Source organism: Python bivittatus, unplaced genomic scaffold (genome assembly GCF_059951505.1).
Source record: "Python bivittatus isolate LINGU-HERP-01145 unplaced genomic scaffold, Pbiv_v1 ctg000480_np1212, whole genome shotgun sequence".
In the NCBI taxonomy this organism is placed as follows: Eukaryota; Metazoa; Chordata; class Lepidosauria; order Squamata; family Pythonidae; genus Python; species Python bivittatus.
In genome coordinates this window covers 89,252,097-89,267,860 of record NW_028277075.1, presented here as the reverse complement: position 1 = coordinate 89,267,860, position 15,764 = coordinate 89,252,097, and the positions used below count along the sequence as shown (strand labels likewise).

At 38.5% G+C, this 15,764-nt stretch overlaps 1 protein-coding gene across 1 annotated transcript in view; it reads left to right on the top strand.

The window, feature by feature from the left end:
* The first annotated feature begins 9,214 nt into the window (after positions 1 to 9,214).
* The window catches only part of TMEM163 (transmembrane protein 163), an 81,999-nt gene continuing 75,449 nt past the window's right edge, over positions 9,215 to 15,764 (top strand). The window contains exons 1-2 of the mRNA XM_007427038.2: positions 9,215 to 9,383; positions 12,737 to 12,856. Of these exons, the coding sequence (XP_007427100.1) occupies positions 9,215 to 9,383; positions 12,737 to 12,856 (289 nt within the window). The remainder of the gene's footprint in view (positions 9,384 to 12,736; positions 12,857 to 15,764) is intronic.

Below are 15,764 nucleotides of genomic sequence, written 5' to 3'. Positions count from 1 at the left end.
TACTGGATTTTCTCCTCCAAGTATATAAAAAGGTTCCAGTGCCAGAGAAATCATACAAAGGAATCCCCCTGCCAGCATCCTGAACCTGATGTTTCTGACATTGGAAATAGCAAAATGTCAAGAAGTATAAAAAAGATGGGTGGGGGTGGGTGGGTTGGGCCAAGAACAGGATGGCCAGACCTTTAATTCAAGAGGCCTCTAACCCCTCTTGGAACTCTGTCATGCTCATGTCGTGGTGGCAGTCTGACTATTTTTTATCACTGTGATAGAAACATAAGCAGTGAGAAATGGTTTGGGTTTTCTGTTTTCAACGGATAGAGAGATGCAAGCATTTCTCTGTCGTGAGTTCCACCTGCTAAGTGGAAATTGCCCTGAGGGCACTGGAGGTTGCTGAGCATTAAAGTCGGAGTGCTCTAAAATGGGAGACAGGATTGCTATACAAGTGGTAGAATTTTATACTTTTTTTAATATATTGGTTAAGAATAATAATTTAGGGCAAGTAACTGCGTTATTCTGACGCTACAGATTTCTGCGTGGATTAAGTTCAGGTTAATTTAAAATATATACAGGACATCATAATAAAAAATAGATAAAAACTGAGATGAAGTCCAAAATATAAATGTATTTGCTTAATTTAAGATGAATAACATCTACTGCATATTTAAGAATAGTTGTCTAAATCCTGATCTTAGCTCACCCTTGGGATGTTGTCCTGTGTCAGCTTGTTTAGATTTTTTTAAAAGCTTGTTAATTTAAAAAATGCTCATCACAGGTACATATCACATGATATTTTCACATTAAATTAAATGCAAATTAAGTCTAAACTAATCTATTGCAAATGAGGTTCTGTGGGTGAGTGTTGCCTGCCCGAGTCACACACTCAGTGTTTGTGGCACTTCTGCTGTTATTCTTTTCAGCTTTTAAGAAGTGTGATGCCAAGAGGAAGAGAGGAAAGAACAGGCAGCTTGACAAAACAAGAAATGCAGAATCTAGAGTAATGAGATGGAAAGGAAACTACATATTCATAGACAGATGATACACTAATGTTGTTTTCAAAGTCAATGATATTAAATCAAGGAGATCCGAGTGCACCATTAAAAATATGTCTGGGGAGGAAAAAAGCACCCAATCAGACAACATTGGCTTCCTATCTTGTACTAATTCATTGTGCACTTCAATTTTGCCACAACATGCTGTATAAACTTGATTACTATGATTTGCAAATCATGTCTTATGATATAAACTACTGTGTGAACCCAGCCACTTATGCAATATTTAATTATACAAAGTAAAGTCTCCTTCAAGTTGAACTCAACTCCTAGTGACTTCATGGATACATCTTGACAACAAGATAGGAAATGGCTTGCCATTGCCTTCCTCAATAACCTATAGTTAGAGTTGGGATTACAAAACATGTTATGCTAATCCAAACAAATCATGCTTGGGCCTAGCACCAAATATGAACCCAGTCAGAGAGAGACAGAGGGAGATAGAGAGAGAGAGAGAGAGAAAGAGAGAGAGAGAGAGAGAGAGAGAGGAGGCAGAACCATTATTGAGAAGCCAGTATTTTAAACTTATTGATAGGTAGAACATTCCATTCTGAAATAAGAAAATTTGATTAGGATCACCATCATGTAGCATATGTCAAAAATAGTATGCATTTTTTAATAAAAAAACCCCTGTTCCCTTAGGATTTTAGCTTCCATCCTTCTGAAAGAGTGTTGCTCTGAGGCAGAATCATGTGTACAATTTATGAGAAGAAGCAACAAGATTAAACATTGGGATTTTGAGAGAATGGAAGGAACCCTGTTCACTTCACCAAATGGGGTTCAAGACATTTTTGAACCCAAACTTTCTGAAGTTTGGATCAGGCTCATAATAGTTTCAGACCAATATTATTGCATTCACCTATCCTATTCCCATCCAAATTTAGCAAAAGCCTGCACTGAGGCACAGAGGCTTTGTACTGGAGGCTCCGTTAGGTAGCACTACCATAGCAGCAGAGCAAGCACCAATTATAGGATATGAATTCCAATGTTTGCATCCGTCACTCCCACATCTCTTTCCCTTTTATGCTTATAACAGCATCCTGGCCACCGCAATCGTGACAGATCCATAGAACCCAATGACCCTACTAAGCCATTATAAATACTACATCTCCCAGGCTAATTGTACCTGGGATCCTACTGAAGGTCTAATGAGAAACTCAGATCTGTAGAGCCCCTGATGATACACAATAGAACCTTTAAGTGGGGCTGAGTTTAAATTAATTAAATTTAGAGCTGAATCAATTCAGTCCAAATTACTTTAAACAAGCCAAAACCAGCTTATGATTAGCTGAAGTTGTACATTTGTTTTGATTCTGTACTGAATGAATTTCATATTTAGAAAGCACTCAGAAGTGTTTGTCTATCAGATCATTTTGCAGAAACTATTAGCCTTCAGTTATGAGTCATTATAGAGATGGGCAGCCCTATACATTTAAATAAATAAATGTAAAGAATGACATTAAATTAAATTTGCAACAAAATAATCCAATAACTAGATAACAAGCAAAGCCCACCATCCAAATTATGGATTTTCCCTTAGATAAATGAAGTTATTTTGTGGCCAGCCCTTCCTGAAAACTGTTCAACTGGCATTTGGGATACTTGTTTATAAACTGAGATTTTTTCTTTTAAAGCTATGCTGTTATGGAAGGAGACGTGGGTGTATTTGCTGGAAATGCATTAGTATGTGAGTTATGTATACACTTCAACATTAGTTTTCCCCTTGATTATTTATATAAGCTATATGGTAGTTTCCAAGATAAACAGAAACAATCCATCACATGATCTGTGCTATAGTTACAAAAAATTTAATTGATCTGAAGGTATGTAAGTTACATATGTATATATATGTTTCCTGTCTTAACTGTTATGAAGTAAATTTTGTTCCTTTTTATATCCTTCTATGTGTTCAAGTTATTTTTAATTTATAAATAAACTCTGCCAACAGATTATGGGCTCAATAGAAAACAAATAAGTTAATATAGCCTTTTATAAGGCACAAAAGATGAAGGTGAGTAGTTTTTTTTTCTTTTTAGGGAAAATCCTAAGCTCATAATTAGTACTGTAGCTCCAATCTTGAATAATGTGAACTAACATATATGGAAATTCTAGCTAGAAATGCTATTGTCTAAAACTAATATGAGGAAAATGATAATTACAGAAAGGCCAGCAGATCATAAAAAATTATGGGACAATAAAAGTAGACAAGAGAGAGCCACAATAAGTATTTTACTGGAGAATAATCAACTAATCCACATTTCAAAAGAAAAAACAGCAAAAGGAATGAGTAATTCATAAATATGAATGAATATTTTTATTACGGTCATTGACCAGAATTGCAAACAAAAACCCATAAAAAATAAAAATAATGTAAAAAAACCCCAAGATAAAATATTAGAATTGGTGGTAGGTTCATCAGCGGGTGATAAAAGTCTGCCTAGTTTTACAGGCAGTATAACAAAATTAGTTACATTCAAGGAGACTGAATTATACTGATCCGATAACAATTGTACATTAAAAAGATCAGAATTTCCCCAGTGTTTTACCAGGTAAGGAGTTATAAAGTGGGTCCTTGAGTCCTTATAGAGGGTACAGTGTTGCAGGACATGAGCTGTAGTTTCAACAGCCCCTTGTCCACAGGGGCACAATCTCAACTCATAGAGGACATTTTTGTATTGGTCCTCCAAAACTGCTGTGGGGAGATCGTTGAAGCGTGCTGAAGTTAGTGCTCTTTGGAATTTGGAAACAGTTATGTGGTGTATCTCACTGGTTTGTAAAAAGGGGCTTGACTGCTCAGAAAAACATTCTTAGGTAGAGCAAACTGGCCCTGTTGGGCTTCCAGGTCTTTGATACATTCTTTAAATGCGCTGAAAGCATGCTCATAACCCATCATTAGGAATGCCTCTCTGGAAAAATGAAGGTGTTGAAGTTTTGTGAGATTGCCCTGAACCGTATTGATTTGTAATATTCCTCAATAGGGAAAGAACTCAAACCTGTGGGAAAGAACAGTAACTTCAACCAATGTGCTATGATACAGGTTCATGCACCTGTTTCAACTTTAGATAGCCCTGCCTCCCTCCTTAATAATACATTAGGAATGCAAGAGGCTACCTGGAATATAGCCCTTAGGAATTTAGACTGGACCCTTTTAAGAGGAGTGAAGGAAGTGTAGGTGTAAAAGTAATTGTGCATCAGCCTTAGCTGGGATAAGCTGTGCTCCTCTGGTGAAGTGAAAAGATTGAACTGCAGCCACTGTTTTTTTGAACCTTTTGTATGACATAACTTTGGTGTGCACTGTGTTTGGTGGAGCTGTGGAAAACCATCCCTAAATATTTAAAAGATTTCAGTTGTTCAATACTCGGGCCATTTATCCTCTAGGCATGCAGTTGAGGTCTCTTTGCAAAGATCAGGATCCTAGTTTTACTATAGTTGATTTCAATGCTTCCTCAGAGCAGTAATTGGGAGCATTCAGAGCTCGTTTTAGTCCAATTAACATTTGGACTAAAAGATTAGTTGCAATATGTCTGTTTGCTAGATTTGGGGATTGATGTTCTAATTGATCTATTTGGGCCACGAGTGGATTTATGTACAGATTAAACAGCACGGGAGCTAATATACATCCCTGCCTCACTTTTTTGTAAGTTGGAATCTCATTAGTGTGGTGGCATTGCATACTGCATCAAAGTCTGCTTCTAGAATTCATATAAAAATTATGTACAAGCAACAGTAACCGTCTATCAATGGTAGTATTTATAAGCTTAGTCCACAGCCTTGCTCTGGGAACTAGACCGAAGGTGGACCTAAAATCAATTTTAAAACTAACCAAAACACATAATGGTTTAATATGTGTTAAACCAAGCCTAACAGAGGTTAAAACTATGATTCAATATCTAAATACATGCAGCTATCTCCTAAACTAGTGTAAAAGGCTGGCTTTAGACATTAGATCATTTCTCCCAGCCAATTGTGGTTTAATCAATTGATTTTGATTATGTGCCATCAGGCTGGTGTCGACTCTCAGCAATAACATATATTTTCTCTATGACAATCTGTCCCTAACCTGGTTTAGTTAATAAACCATTGTTAAATAAGCCACAGCTGGGTGATGGATGAAATAAGTCAACAAGTGTGCATGGACAGTTCTTTTTGTTCCAGAATGCAACAATTCTGTTCTAAAGAAAGCTAGAAGAAGTGTAAAATACTTGAATATTTTGTTTCCTGCTTATTAAATACTACATTAGGAGTGCAAGAGGCCATCTGGAATATAGCCCTTAGGAATTTAGACTGGACCCTTTTAAGAGGAGTGAAGGAAGTGTAGGTGTAAAAGTAATTGTGCATCAGCCTTAGCTGGGATATGCTGTGCTCCTCTGGTGGAGTGAAAAGATTGAACTGCAGCCACCGTTTTTTTGAGCCTTTTGTATGACATAATTTTGGTGTGCACTGTGTTTGGTGGAGCTGTGGAAAACCATGCCCAAATATTTAAAAGATTTCACTTGTTCAATTCTTGGACCATTTACAGACCTCACAGTCTGTGAAAATGTCCTTGAGAGACAGGAGGAAGAGGAGCCACAGACTAGACAACGGTCAGATAAGAGGCAGCTTAGCCTGCAGAAGCAATGGAAGCGTGGCAAACATCTTAGAAGGGACCCTCCCTAATTTTCTTGGACCGTAAAGGCAAATGGGGAGAGATGTACTTTCAGCCTTGCAAGATTCAGTTACTGTAACCGTACAATAAAGGTAGTGTTAGTACTCATGGTTTGTGTTTCTTGTCTGGACTACCTCAAAGGGCTGACATCAATCTCACAAGTCTCAAAATACATATTCCTCCTCCTCCTGTCTCTCAAGGACATTCTCACAGACCATTACACCCCTCCAAGTTCAATAGCATCTGAAGATACTCTTGTAAATATGGAGAAGAAGGAAGGATTTGCTATGTTGGATGCATTTCACCAGTGCATTGAAACCATTAGCTACATTCATGATAAACAAGAGGTTGACAGACTCAGACAGTTCATGCACTGTGCTAAACTGGAGTTTATTTAAGGATGGTTTATAGAATAAACCACAATTAGGCAGATTCACACAACAGTTAAAATTACAAATCAGTAAGCCACATTACTGCTTACATGAAGTATGAACACAACTTTAGGGCCTAGGTTTGCAAATCATGCTAAGTCATGGACTCCTTAAATCATAGTTGGCAGTATTTAAGCATCATGATTCACATACTTTACAAACAAGCTAAATATATGGTTTAAAAACTGTAATGGCTGGGTTTACCCAACATGTTAAAGCACAAATAAGCAGCCACATTATGGTTTAGTGTCATGTGTGAACCTCTTAATGCACTTATTAGTGTAACTGTATTTACATATTCCCCAATTTTAGAGGCTGTGTTCACACACTTGAGTAAGCCAAAAACTATGAGATACATACAATTATTTCATAATCTGTATGGGTCTCTGTCCTCTTTATTTGGTATGAGCTAATAGCAGAATTTGGAATCAGGGACCCCTTATTTCAAACCTTAGTTTTGACTACCATCATAGATTATTTGATTGTAAAACAATAACAAAATCTATAAGAAAAAAAATACAAAATAGTAATTAATATGTAAATAAATATATGAAGTGGGGAATTGTCATGAATGAAACTGCTGAGCACACCCAAATAATACAGATAAGAATAATCATTCACATTGTCTAGTAGAGTATGGAGCCCTCAGTGCTATTATCTGATTTAGAAGGCCACTGGATTCCGTGGTATTTACTATTTGGTAAATGTATTTAGGATACAGCTTAAACATTACAAGTACCTAAATGCTAATTGTTCAAAGCTTTTTTTAAAAACATACAAAAAGCTAGCAGATGAAACTCATTAACATAATTACATGTGACATTAGCATCAACCAACAGCTAATAAACACCCAGACTTAGGATGGAAAGATGTAGAGGATTGCCAGTTGGGTGAAAGAAGCAATTTTAGCCCATGCAATTTGCTAGAGAGGCTACATCTGCTGAAATCTCTCTTTTCACAGCCATTAATTGTTCTTTTTAAAATGCTCCAGTGCTAAAAGAGCAGATTTATACAACCAGCAAACCACATCTAGGCTTATCATGTTGTAGGGATCCAGCTTGATGTACCCTCTAGTGACTCTCTCTCTTTTAACACTTCTTACATGACACTGAAATCTTAAAATAAGTTGGGTTTTAGTTCAACTGCATTTTTCACAATTGCATTTTCTCCACTTAATATATTTATGTTTAAAACTTTAGCTGAATGTATCTGGAGTATTAGTTTCAGAATGATATTCAAAAACTCTTATATTTAGAGCTCACAAGGTAAACAGTCCTAAACAGCTTCTACAAAAGCACAGCTGAAGCTCTCTCATCAGTGCAAATGCTGGCTTTAGCAAGCAACTGCATCCTTGTTCTAAAAGCATAATGAGATGTGTTTGAGCTAGCAAGTTTATTTTTAAACTCATTTTTTAATTTGCTAATAATGGCTAACAATTGTTTAGAAACACATTTTTTTTAATGGCATATCCCAATCTAGCTATGAAATGAAGGTTTCAATCCTATTCTTTTTAACCTAGAAGTAAATCTCAGTGAACTGAAGAGTCAGCTTCCCATGATGTAGTAATTACAAATGAGGGAAAGGGACTTGAACTGAGTGTGCTGCATGAATCCGTCCCATATAATTAGGTTACAGTTCAATAAGTCATATGAGTCCAGGCAACTGGGGATGATAAAACCATGGGTAAGCAAGTCATGTAAAAAGAGGCATAAAAGGAGAAAATAATGCTGCCTATAAGAAAAATTATGGGCATGCATAGCCATGGTTAATTTAAATAATCTCAATTAACCCAAGATACTCTGAACCATAAGTTAACTATATAACATGGATTTGAACAATATGTTAGCTAAAATCCAGTTGATTAGTTTGTGGTTTACTGTGTCATGTGAACATAGCCTGTTTCTTGCATCTATGTAACAATTAAAATATATCATGGGTTAGCATATTGTTCAGTGTCTTATAAATCCAGGCAATTGGATTAACTCAACAAACCATGGTTCAGCTAACTATAGGTAGGTCTGTTGTGCAAAGTCTTAGTACAAGATGGAGGCTGTAGGCCACAGTCCAAAACATCATCATTCTTCCTTTCCTATTCAAGCCCCTGGATGGGGGTTCACTAGCCAGTCTGCTTTTGACCATGTTAACTGCATTACTGAAATAAAGATGCCACCAGGGTTCAAACCCACTTGCAGGTCCTGTACACACTTCCCTCTCTCTGTTGAATCTCTGGCTGTGAAAAGAAGGGTTTTGCTGCTGGGGTTGTGGGCCTAATACAAGTTAGGAACTACAAGGGGGTAATGTATGTATTAAACTAGTGGATTTGAGGCTCACAAAATTTGCCAAGTTGGACTGGCAAATCCTGTTCCCAGTAAAATCACCTGGAGCTTCACTTTGGGGATAAAATCAGCTGGGCTGCCCTTAGCTGGGAGTCGGGCAGTACACACATCTGTTATTATTAATGGAGCGCCGCCATATCGGAGTTGGGAAACTCCGGCGACCGCTAGCATTACCGTTGTCCCAATATTATCTGATCCTAGGGTCGTCCGGAGTAGCTCAGCCCAAGCATGGTAACCCTAGCTTACTTGCTAATAAACTCGGGGAGATGAAAGGGGCTCGCTACTCTAAACCAGCGCGTTTTCCAAGGGGGGGGGCTGCACGTGGCCGGTTCCAGCAGTTCCCTTTCACGTCCAGCTTTCAAGGGACTTCAGCGCGTCCGTCAGCAGTTTCAGTTTGAAGGCTTGCGGGTTCAGTGCAATTATACCCTGGCGCGCACCAGGCAGGAGCTCTGCGCTGAGCCACCCCTTCTGGAGTTAGGACGCCCGCCACCTCCGGCACCCCTCGGTCGAGGAAGAGTTCGAGCGCGCCGCCGCCTCGTCAAGGGTGGGAGGAGCTCAGCGACCAGGCGGACTGCCGGTGGATCTCACCTGCGGTTGATTGGCGAGGAAGAGCGGCGGCCAGGGGAAAGCGAGGCGAGGCAAGGCGAGGGGCAGTCCCCCCGGCCCCCCTCCGCCTTCCAGCGCGCTCTTTCTCCTCCTCCTGCCACCGCCTTCTTTCGCTGCTCGGCTTCCCATCTTCTTGCTCAGCCAGCCATGGAGGCATTTCCAGTCGGGGACGAGCTGGGCAGCACCCCAGAACCCACCATTGTGCAGCCTCCTGGGACCAGTCCCGCGCCAGCTTATCCTGCCCTCGACTCGCAGCAAGGGGAACACCTGCGCATCGGGGAGGACGTGCAATTCAGCGAAGAGGTGGAAGACAGAGGTGAGCCTTTCGGTCCGGGGACGCTTCCCGCCGCCTCGTCCCGCATCCAGCCCTGCGGCGCATATTGCCCCACCCTCCCTTTTTGTACTTCTTTTTCTTTTTGGTCTCCCGGAATTCGAACCGTTCTTAAGTTACCGCTTTTTCCAAAGCCCCCGCCTGCGGCACATTCACCAGCCCCCTAGCGAATTTCGGGGGAGCCCTGCTTTGTCTATTGATGCTTCTCTATCGAACCTCCCCCCCCCCGCTCTCTCCCAGTTGAGTTTCTGTAGTAAGCACCTTGCCCGGCCCTGCCCCCATCTCAGCTTCGCTTCAGAGCCGCTTCAGCGGCAGCCCCACAAACCCTGATCAACTCTTTCCACCGACGGCCAACGCGCGCTCCTTTGCGCAGAGCTACATTTTGCCATGTCACTTGCTAACGCCTAGCGATGCTTTCCGCCTGCGGCTCGTCGTCGGTTAAAAATCACCTGGCCCGGGACCTGCTCTTGTTACCGGGACTCACTCAGGCCCGCGCCGTCCTTTACCGAAGACTTCCAAGATCCCATTGCCTTTTCTTTCTGTAAAGCCTCCGTCTCTCTGGCCCAACTGCTCCTCTCCTGGCTAGCCTCCCTTTGCCCACACCTGTCCTGGCAGTCTCCCGTGGTCGCCTCAGCTAAAAGAGTCCCTGAGGCCCTGGTATTAATAAAAGTTTATGCGACAATAAATAGCTTTAGTCTGCGGGTCCCTAAGACTCCTCGCCGTTTTCACCTTTAACACTGATCTGAGCGCCTCCATTGATTTCTCCCTCCTCCAGTCGCTTTAGCCTTCTCTTCTCGGGCAAAATGTGTTTTTTCACCTAGGCAGCTAGCAAATTAATTGCGGAGCTCCTGCATTTTCCCCTGATTTTTTTTCTTATTTGAAAATATGCAGTAAGAAAAATAAAAACATCCCATACTTTTTAAATATGTGTGCTTGAACGCCTGTATTCAAAATGCAAATCGAAATGCATTCACTGACTTGCAAGCAGGCCGCCTTATTCATTGCAAAGAAAGGATGCTGTGTATCCATTCTCCACCCTTCTTTACAGGGAAGGGACACTCAGTCTATTGTCTCCTGACAGTGGCACCTGCCTGGCACGTGTCTATTCATTGGCTTTGTAGATATTTTTTCTTTCTCTGAGTTCCCTGCCCCCGTCTTCTACAATGACATGGAAGTTCCCTTTGAATTCAGACATTCCTTTGAACTTGGTCCTGTTCTTTCATTTTAGTTGTGGTTTATAATTCTTTTTTTCAGTGGCTTCTTTTAGACCTGTTCCCCGGATAATCTGGCTGTAGTTCTGTTGTATAAAATTGGTGGCAGTGATGAGGTGGTATGTCAGTTTTTAAATTAAAAGTAGTTAAAATTTGAAGGTAGCTTGCTTATTACTTTGGAACTAAGGGGGAATGTGTGTCAACTATTTGTAAGGTCCAATTTCAAGAGTTTAGGGTCAGAAATAGCATGATCTTTATTTAACCAAGAATACTCCTCCCACTATTACCTTTTACAGTATATGCTGAGGCTGAGATTTCTGTCTTAGAAAGAGGAACTAAAAGGAGAAAATAAGTGTGTGTTGGGGACATAAGTGTGTGTGGGAGACAAAGAACCCCCTAAGCTTATTTCTGTATTTGCTGCTTTTTTCTCAGTAATATATCTAATCTGGATGGTTATTCCCAGATAAATGTTAGAAATATTTTTAGCCTTAAATGTTTATTAAATGCACTACCTGTAGTTTTCAGGTGTTTTTCATTGGATGCATGAAGATTTTAGATGTAGCCCATCTAGAAAGTTTAAAGTCAGCCTTTCAGAATATTGTTTATAAAATCTCTCCCTATTTGTTAGAAAATAGAGAAATGTATGCCCAATTAATACAGCAAGAAATAATCAGAAAATAAGTATATTTCATACAACATTAAATAGTACCAATTTCATAAAGATATAAGCAGCTAGAAATATAGTTCATATAAATTATAAATTTTATTTTTAAATAAAGATGGGGAAAAAACCATCACATCACAATGCATATTAGAATTTTATGATATAAAAGCATTTAGAATTATTTAAAAACAAAATAATTTTGTCCAAGAATTGTGGCCTTTAAACAATGTATATTTTATCAATTTTTGTATCGTTTGTTTGTAATTTAACTTATTGAACAGTTATTCTGGATTAATTTTGTGCATATGGTCCAGAATTATGATGCTGCATATAAGACAATATTTCTTTTACATAGTTGGTAGGAATATTATGCTTGTATATAATTGCAAAGGTCTCTGTCATATATCTGTATCTACATGTAGATACTGTATCTATCTAGATCTATATATCTATATATCTATATCATAGGTCTTTAAAGGATTAACAGTTGTAACTAAATAGTGAATCATTTTCATCTGGAAGAACTGAATAGGATTCTGACTTAATTTAACAGATTCAGATATTTTAGTTTCAGTTAGAATGCATAGATTTTAATTAGGCAGTAATAGTAAGCAAATCAAATTAGAGAATATAGATTGGTATGGGAGGAAGACTTATATATCTTCGACCTGTAACAGACTTTAGAATTTTATTTATTTTTAGTTTATTATCTTGTGAATAGTTTTGCTTAAGGCCTTGGTTATAGAGCTTGCGGTACTTTTTCAGCCTAGAATCCACTAATTCAGAGGCTTTGTTTAATTTAGTCCTTGGATAGTTAGGCTTGATTTGATAGGACTATTTGTGTTCTCCTGTAAGATAACAGCAGTCAGTACAAAAGTACTCCTTTTCCAGAAATTAAAGTGACATTTAAGGAAAAGAGCGGGAAGCCAATTTTTCAAATGTTATTAAATAAACAAGCTAAATTTGCTGATATAACAAACTTAGAATTGAAAAAAAGAAAAGAATAAAATGGAAATAAATTCTATTACCACTTATATCCATGCTCTAGTTTTCAGATATATCAGCTTTCTTTTTTTTTTTTTTACTCTAATAAAGCTACCTTTTAGGTTTGTGGTTCTGACTGACAGGGATCTCAAGCAAGCTTTCCCTTGTTCTTTGACATCTAATTAAGAATTGCAGTGTGAATACAGAGCCATAAAGATAGTGTGAACCCTTCATACATACACACCTCCTGTATGATTATAGTGTGCTCCAGCAGCAATTAGGCTGCTTCTGCCTTATAGAAATGTAGGCTCAGAAATGAACTGATGCATCTGAGTTTCCTTTATCTGCAGTCAAAGGATTGATTTGGCTTGTACTGTAGGATACAAATGCGCATAGGGTGTACTTGGTTGATTCTGTACAGGTCCAGTTATAATTTGTTGCAGGGAATAAAGCAACGGACATTTGTTTCTTCTCATCAGGTTTACTAGAAAGCAGTACAAGACTAAAACCTCATGAAGCTCAGAACTACAGAAAGAAGGCATTGTGGGTTTCATGGGCCTCCATTATTGTTACGCTGGCTTTGGCGGTGGCTGCCTTCAGTAAGTATTGAATCACTTTCAGATCTTTAGACTGTGCCTTCAGTAACTGCATGCTTAACTGTACAACACACAATACGATACTACCGAAATTACATAGAAAAAGCTCTGTTCCCTTTTTCCTGAAAAAGACGTAATTGTTGAAGATTAGAAGAAAGAATAGATCTTGGTGTTTTCTGAACTTGTATAGATAAATAAGTGCGTTTTTTTTAGTGGAATGCAGTATAACATGGGTTGTCTTTTTTAAACAAAAGGGATTAAATAAGTTCCTTGAACAACTTCATTATCGTACAGTGACACAAAGACAATGTGATAACATACGCAAAGATGGAATAATTATTCTAATATAGCATCTAGTTAATGTTTGAAGTGCAACCTACCGTTTTGATGAGATTACATCTTCCTTGAGGTGGCTTTAATGATGCCCGTGTGGATATGATTTTCTGCTTTAGGCTATTTAAATTAATATTCCATTGAATATATTGTTTTTGTCCGTTAGCCTACGCAGACTCCAAAACTGAATGTTGCTTTAAAAATCAGAGGAAGGAAAGAGGCTATTTCATTTAAAAAGAAAGTAGGTAGCTCAGCACAATGGTAAAACGTACGCTTGCTGGTAGGAAAGCTAACCTATGAATAATGCAAAACGATCTTGAACTCGATAGAGCTTGTGGTATGAGATGCAGAATTTGATAATGGTTATAAAAATCAGTTGCATTTGTTTGATGGGAAATGCCAGAATATTTATTTATTCTTCACTATAAAAACAGAATTAAAAAGACAAGGGGTTTGTGTAAGAGAGTGAAAATACGATCTTAATGTGAGAAGGGCAAACTGGATGCCTCTGTGGCATGTGTTCCTGTGCTAATCTGCAGCAGTGGGCTATTGCTGAGAGTTAGTGTCAGCTCCCAAGGGGGGTTATTAGTCTTTGGCCAAATGGGCTCTGCAGAATTCAGCATATATTACTTGGAGTAATTTGTATGGAAAACACACACATTGTGTATCCATTTTTCAAACGAAGGAAGGAAATATCAATGCAGAACTCATCTATGCAGCAAAATATAGCTTCTGTAGATTTGTTCTGTGACACTGATAAAATTTGCTACCTGGGTGGAATTAGAACAGTTCTCAAACCAGAGCTGTGGCTGGGATAGCAGTCTGTGTCATTCCAGGCAAAAGGGTTGGCGAAAATGAGTTGCAGCTTCCCAGAGATCTTTCCCCTTTTCTTTTAATCCAGCAAGAAGTAGTATTAGTAACATTGCAGTGTGTGTTCTAGATACGCTACTCTTAACAATCTTTTTGTAGAATTTGCTCGAAGTATGTGCACATGAAATCAGTGGAGCGTAATTCTTAATGTTGACCAAATATGCTAATTTGCATTAATACTTTGGGATAAAACTTTCTAAATATCACTTGGTATTACTATATTAAAGCATGCTAGTAAGCAGGGACTTACATTGAAAGTGGGAGAGCAGACCATGTCTGAAACTGAAGCGCCACATTTAGGGAATTGAGGAGATAAAGCAAAGTTTTTGGAATTTCCTGTTACCACTTATATCCATAGCCATTTTCTTCAAAGTTGTCCTGTATTCACAAACTTGATAGTTGTCCATTGCAACAAATCAAAATCTGAACATTTGCCAATAATTTCCTATGTTTCAGCACTGTAAAAAAACAAGTATATAGACTAAGAGGTGTATCATTCTCAGGAGTGGGAGACCTACAGAAAGAAACTAAAGCAAATAGGAGTTTCAGAACAGAGGCGGGAAGTTTCAAATGTGATTATGCCACTCAGCTGAGTAGCGGCCAACATCCAGAAGAATTTTCTAAATTGTGTCCAAAGGAATTTGTTCCAACAAAGACTATGCATGGATATCCATACACCCCACTGAAACACTTCTTTACAAGTTGCGAGAGCATAATTCTTAATTATTTGTGGAGGTGAGGTTTAGGATTCCCCGTTGTTCCTTTCCATGAACCCTTTGTATATTTTCATTTTGTAGTTCCCTTCTTTTGTCAGCAGTTTCCATGTTTAGCCAATTGAAGTGCTTGCTTGACAGCTTGCTGAGTTACCTGTGTGATGTGATTGGCTTTTGATGGTCTGAGAATCCTTTTAGACACCTGCTATTTATGGCACATGTTTTCTAGCACACAATTCCTTAGCTGCTGCTTATGCAAACTACTTCTCATTCAAACTGTTCACAATGGCAAAGTAATCAAATGGCAAAGCAGATCCTGTGTTTAGTGATTTCAGCTAACTATTTCTGGGCTGCATTGACACATAATGGGAAACTATAATGTGATTTGTTGGGCTCTGATTCAATACATTGTACAAACCAGCTACTGTGACTTGTTCAATGAGCCGTGGTTAAATAAACATGATTTACCATGAAGTGCAGACCAGTTTTTTTCTGTATATAAGTCAAAGAATTATGAGGCATATGAATTAATCTTCTGTCGCAAAAAGAACATTTCTCAGGTTATGGCTAAATATTTATGGTCTCCTTTTTAGCCTGAGTTTTAGATTGTAGTATACAGTATTTTCAGTAGTAAATAGAACTATTTCTTCCTGCTTAGACTTGTCAAGCTGAAACTATAAATTTAGAATGAATTCATCAGACATTCTTAACAAACCAAGGCTAATAATGAATAATTTGTGTCATACTAAGCTACACCATTTGGTTTATCTAGTTAAGAGAATGGGTTTTTATCTTAGGGAGTGAGAATAAGGTTACTGAAAATAACTTTTGTTTAGTAAAAACATCAAGATCTTTGCTTTTGACCAGAAAGCAAAATCTCAGCTTTTATGTCAAGATCTTTTCAGCTATCAAAATGGCTCCTAGATTACTACAGTATTTCATGTAGCAACTTTTTCTTTATGATGTGAGAATTGCTGGTGAAGAAGATACTCTCG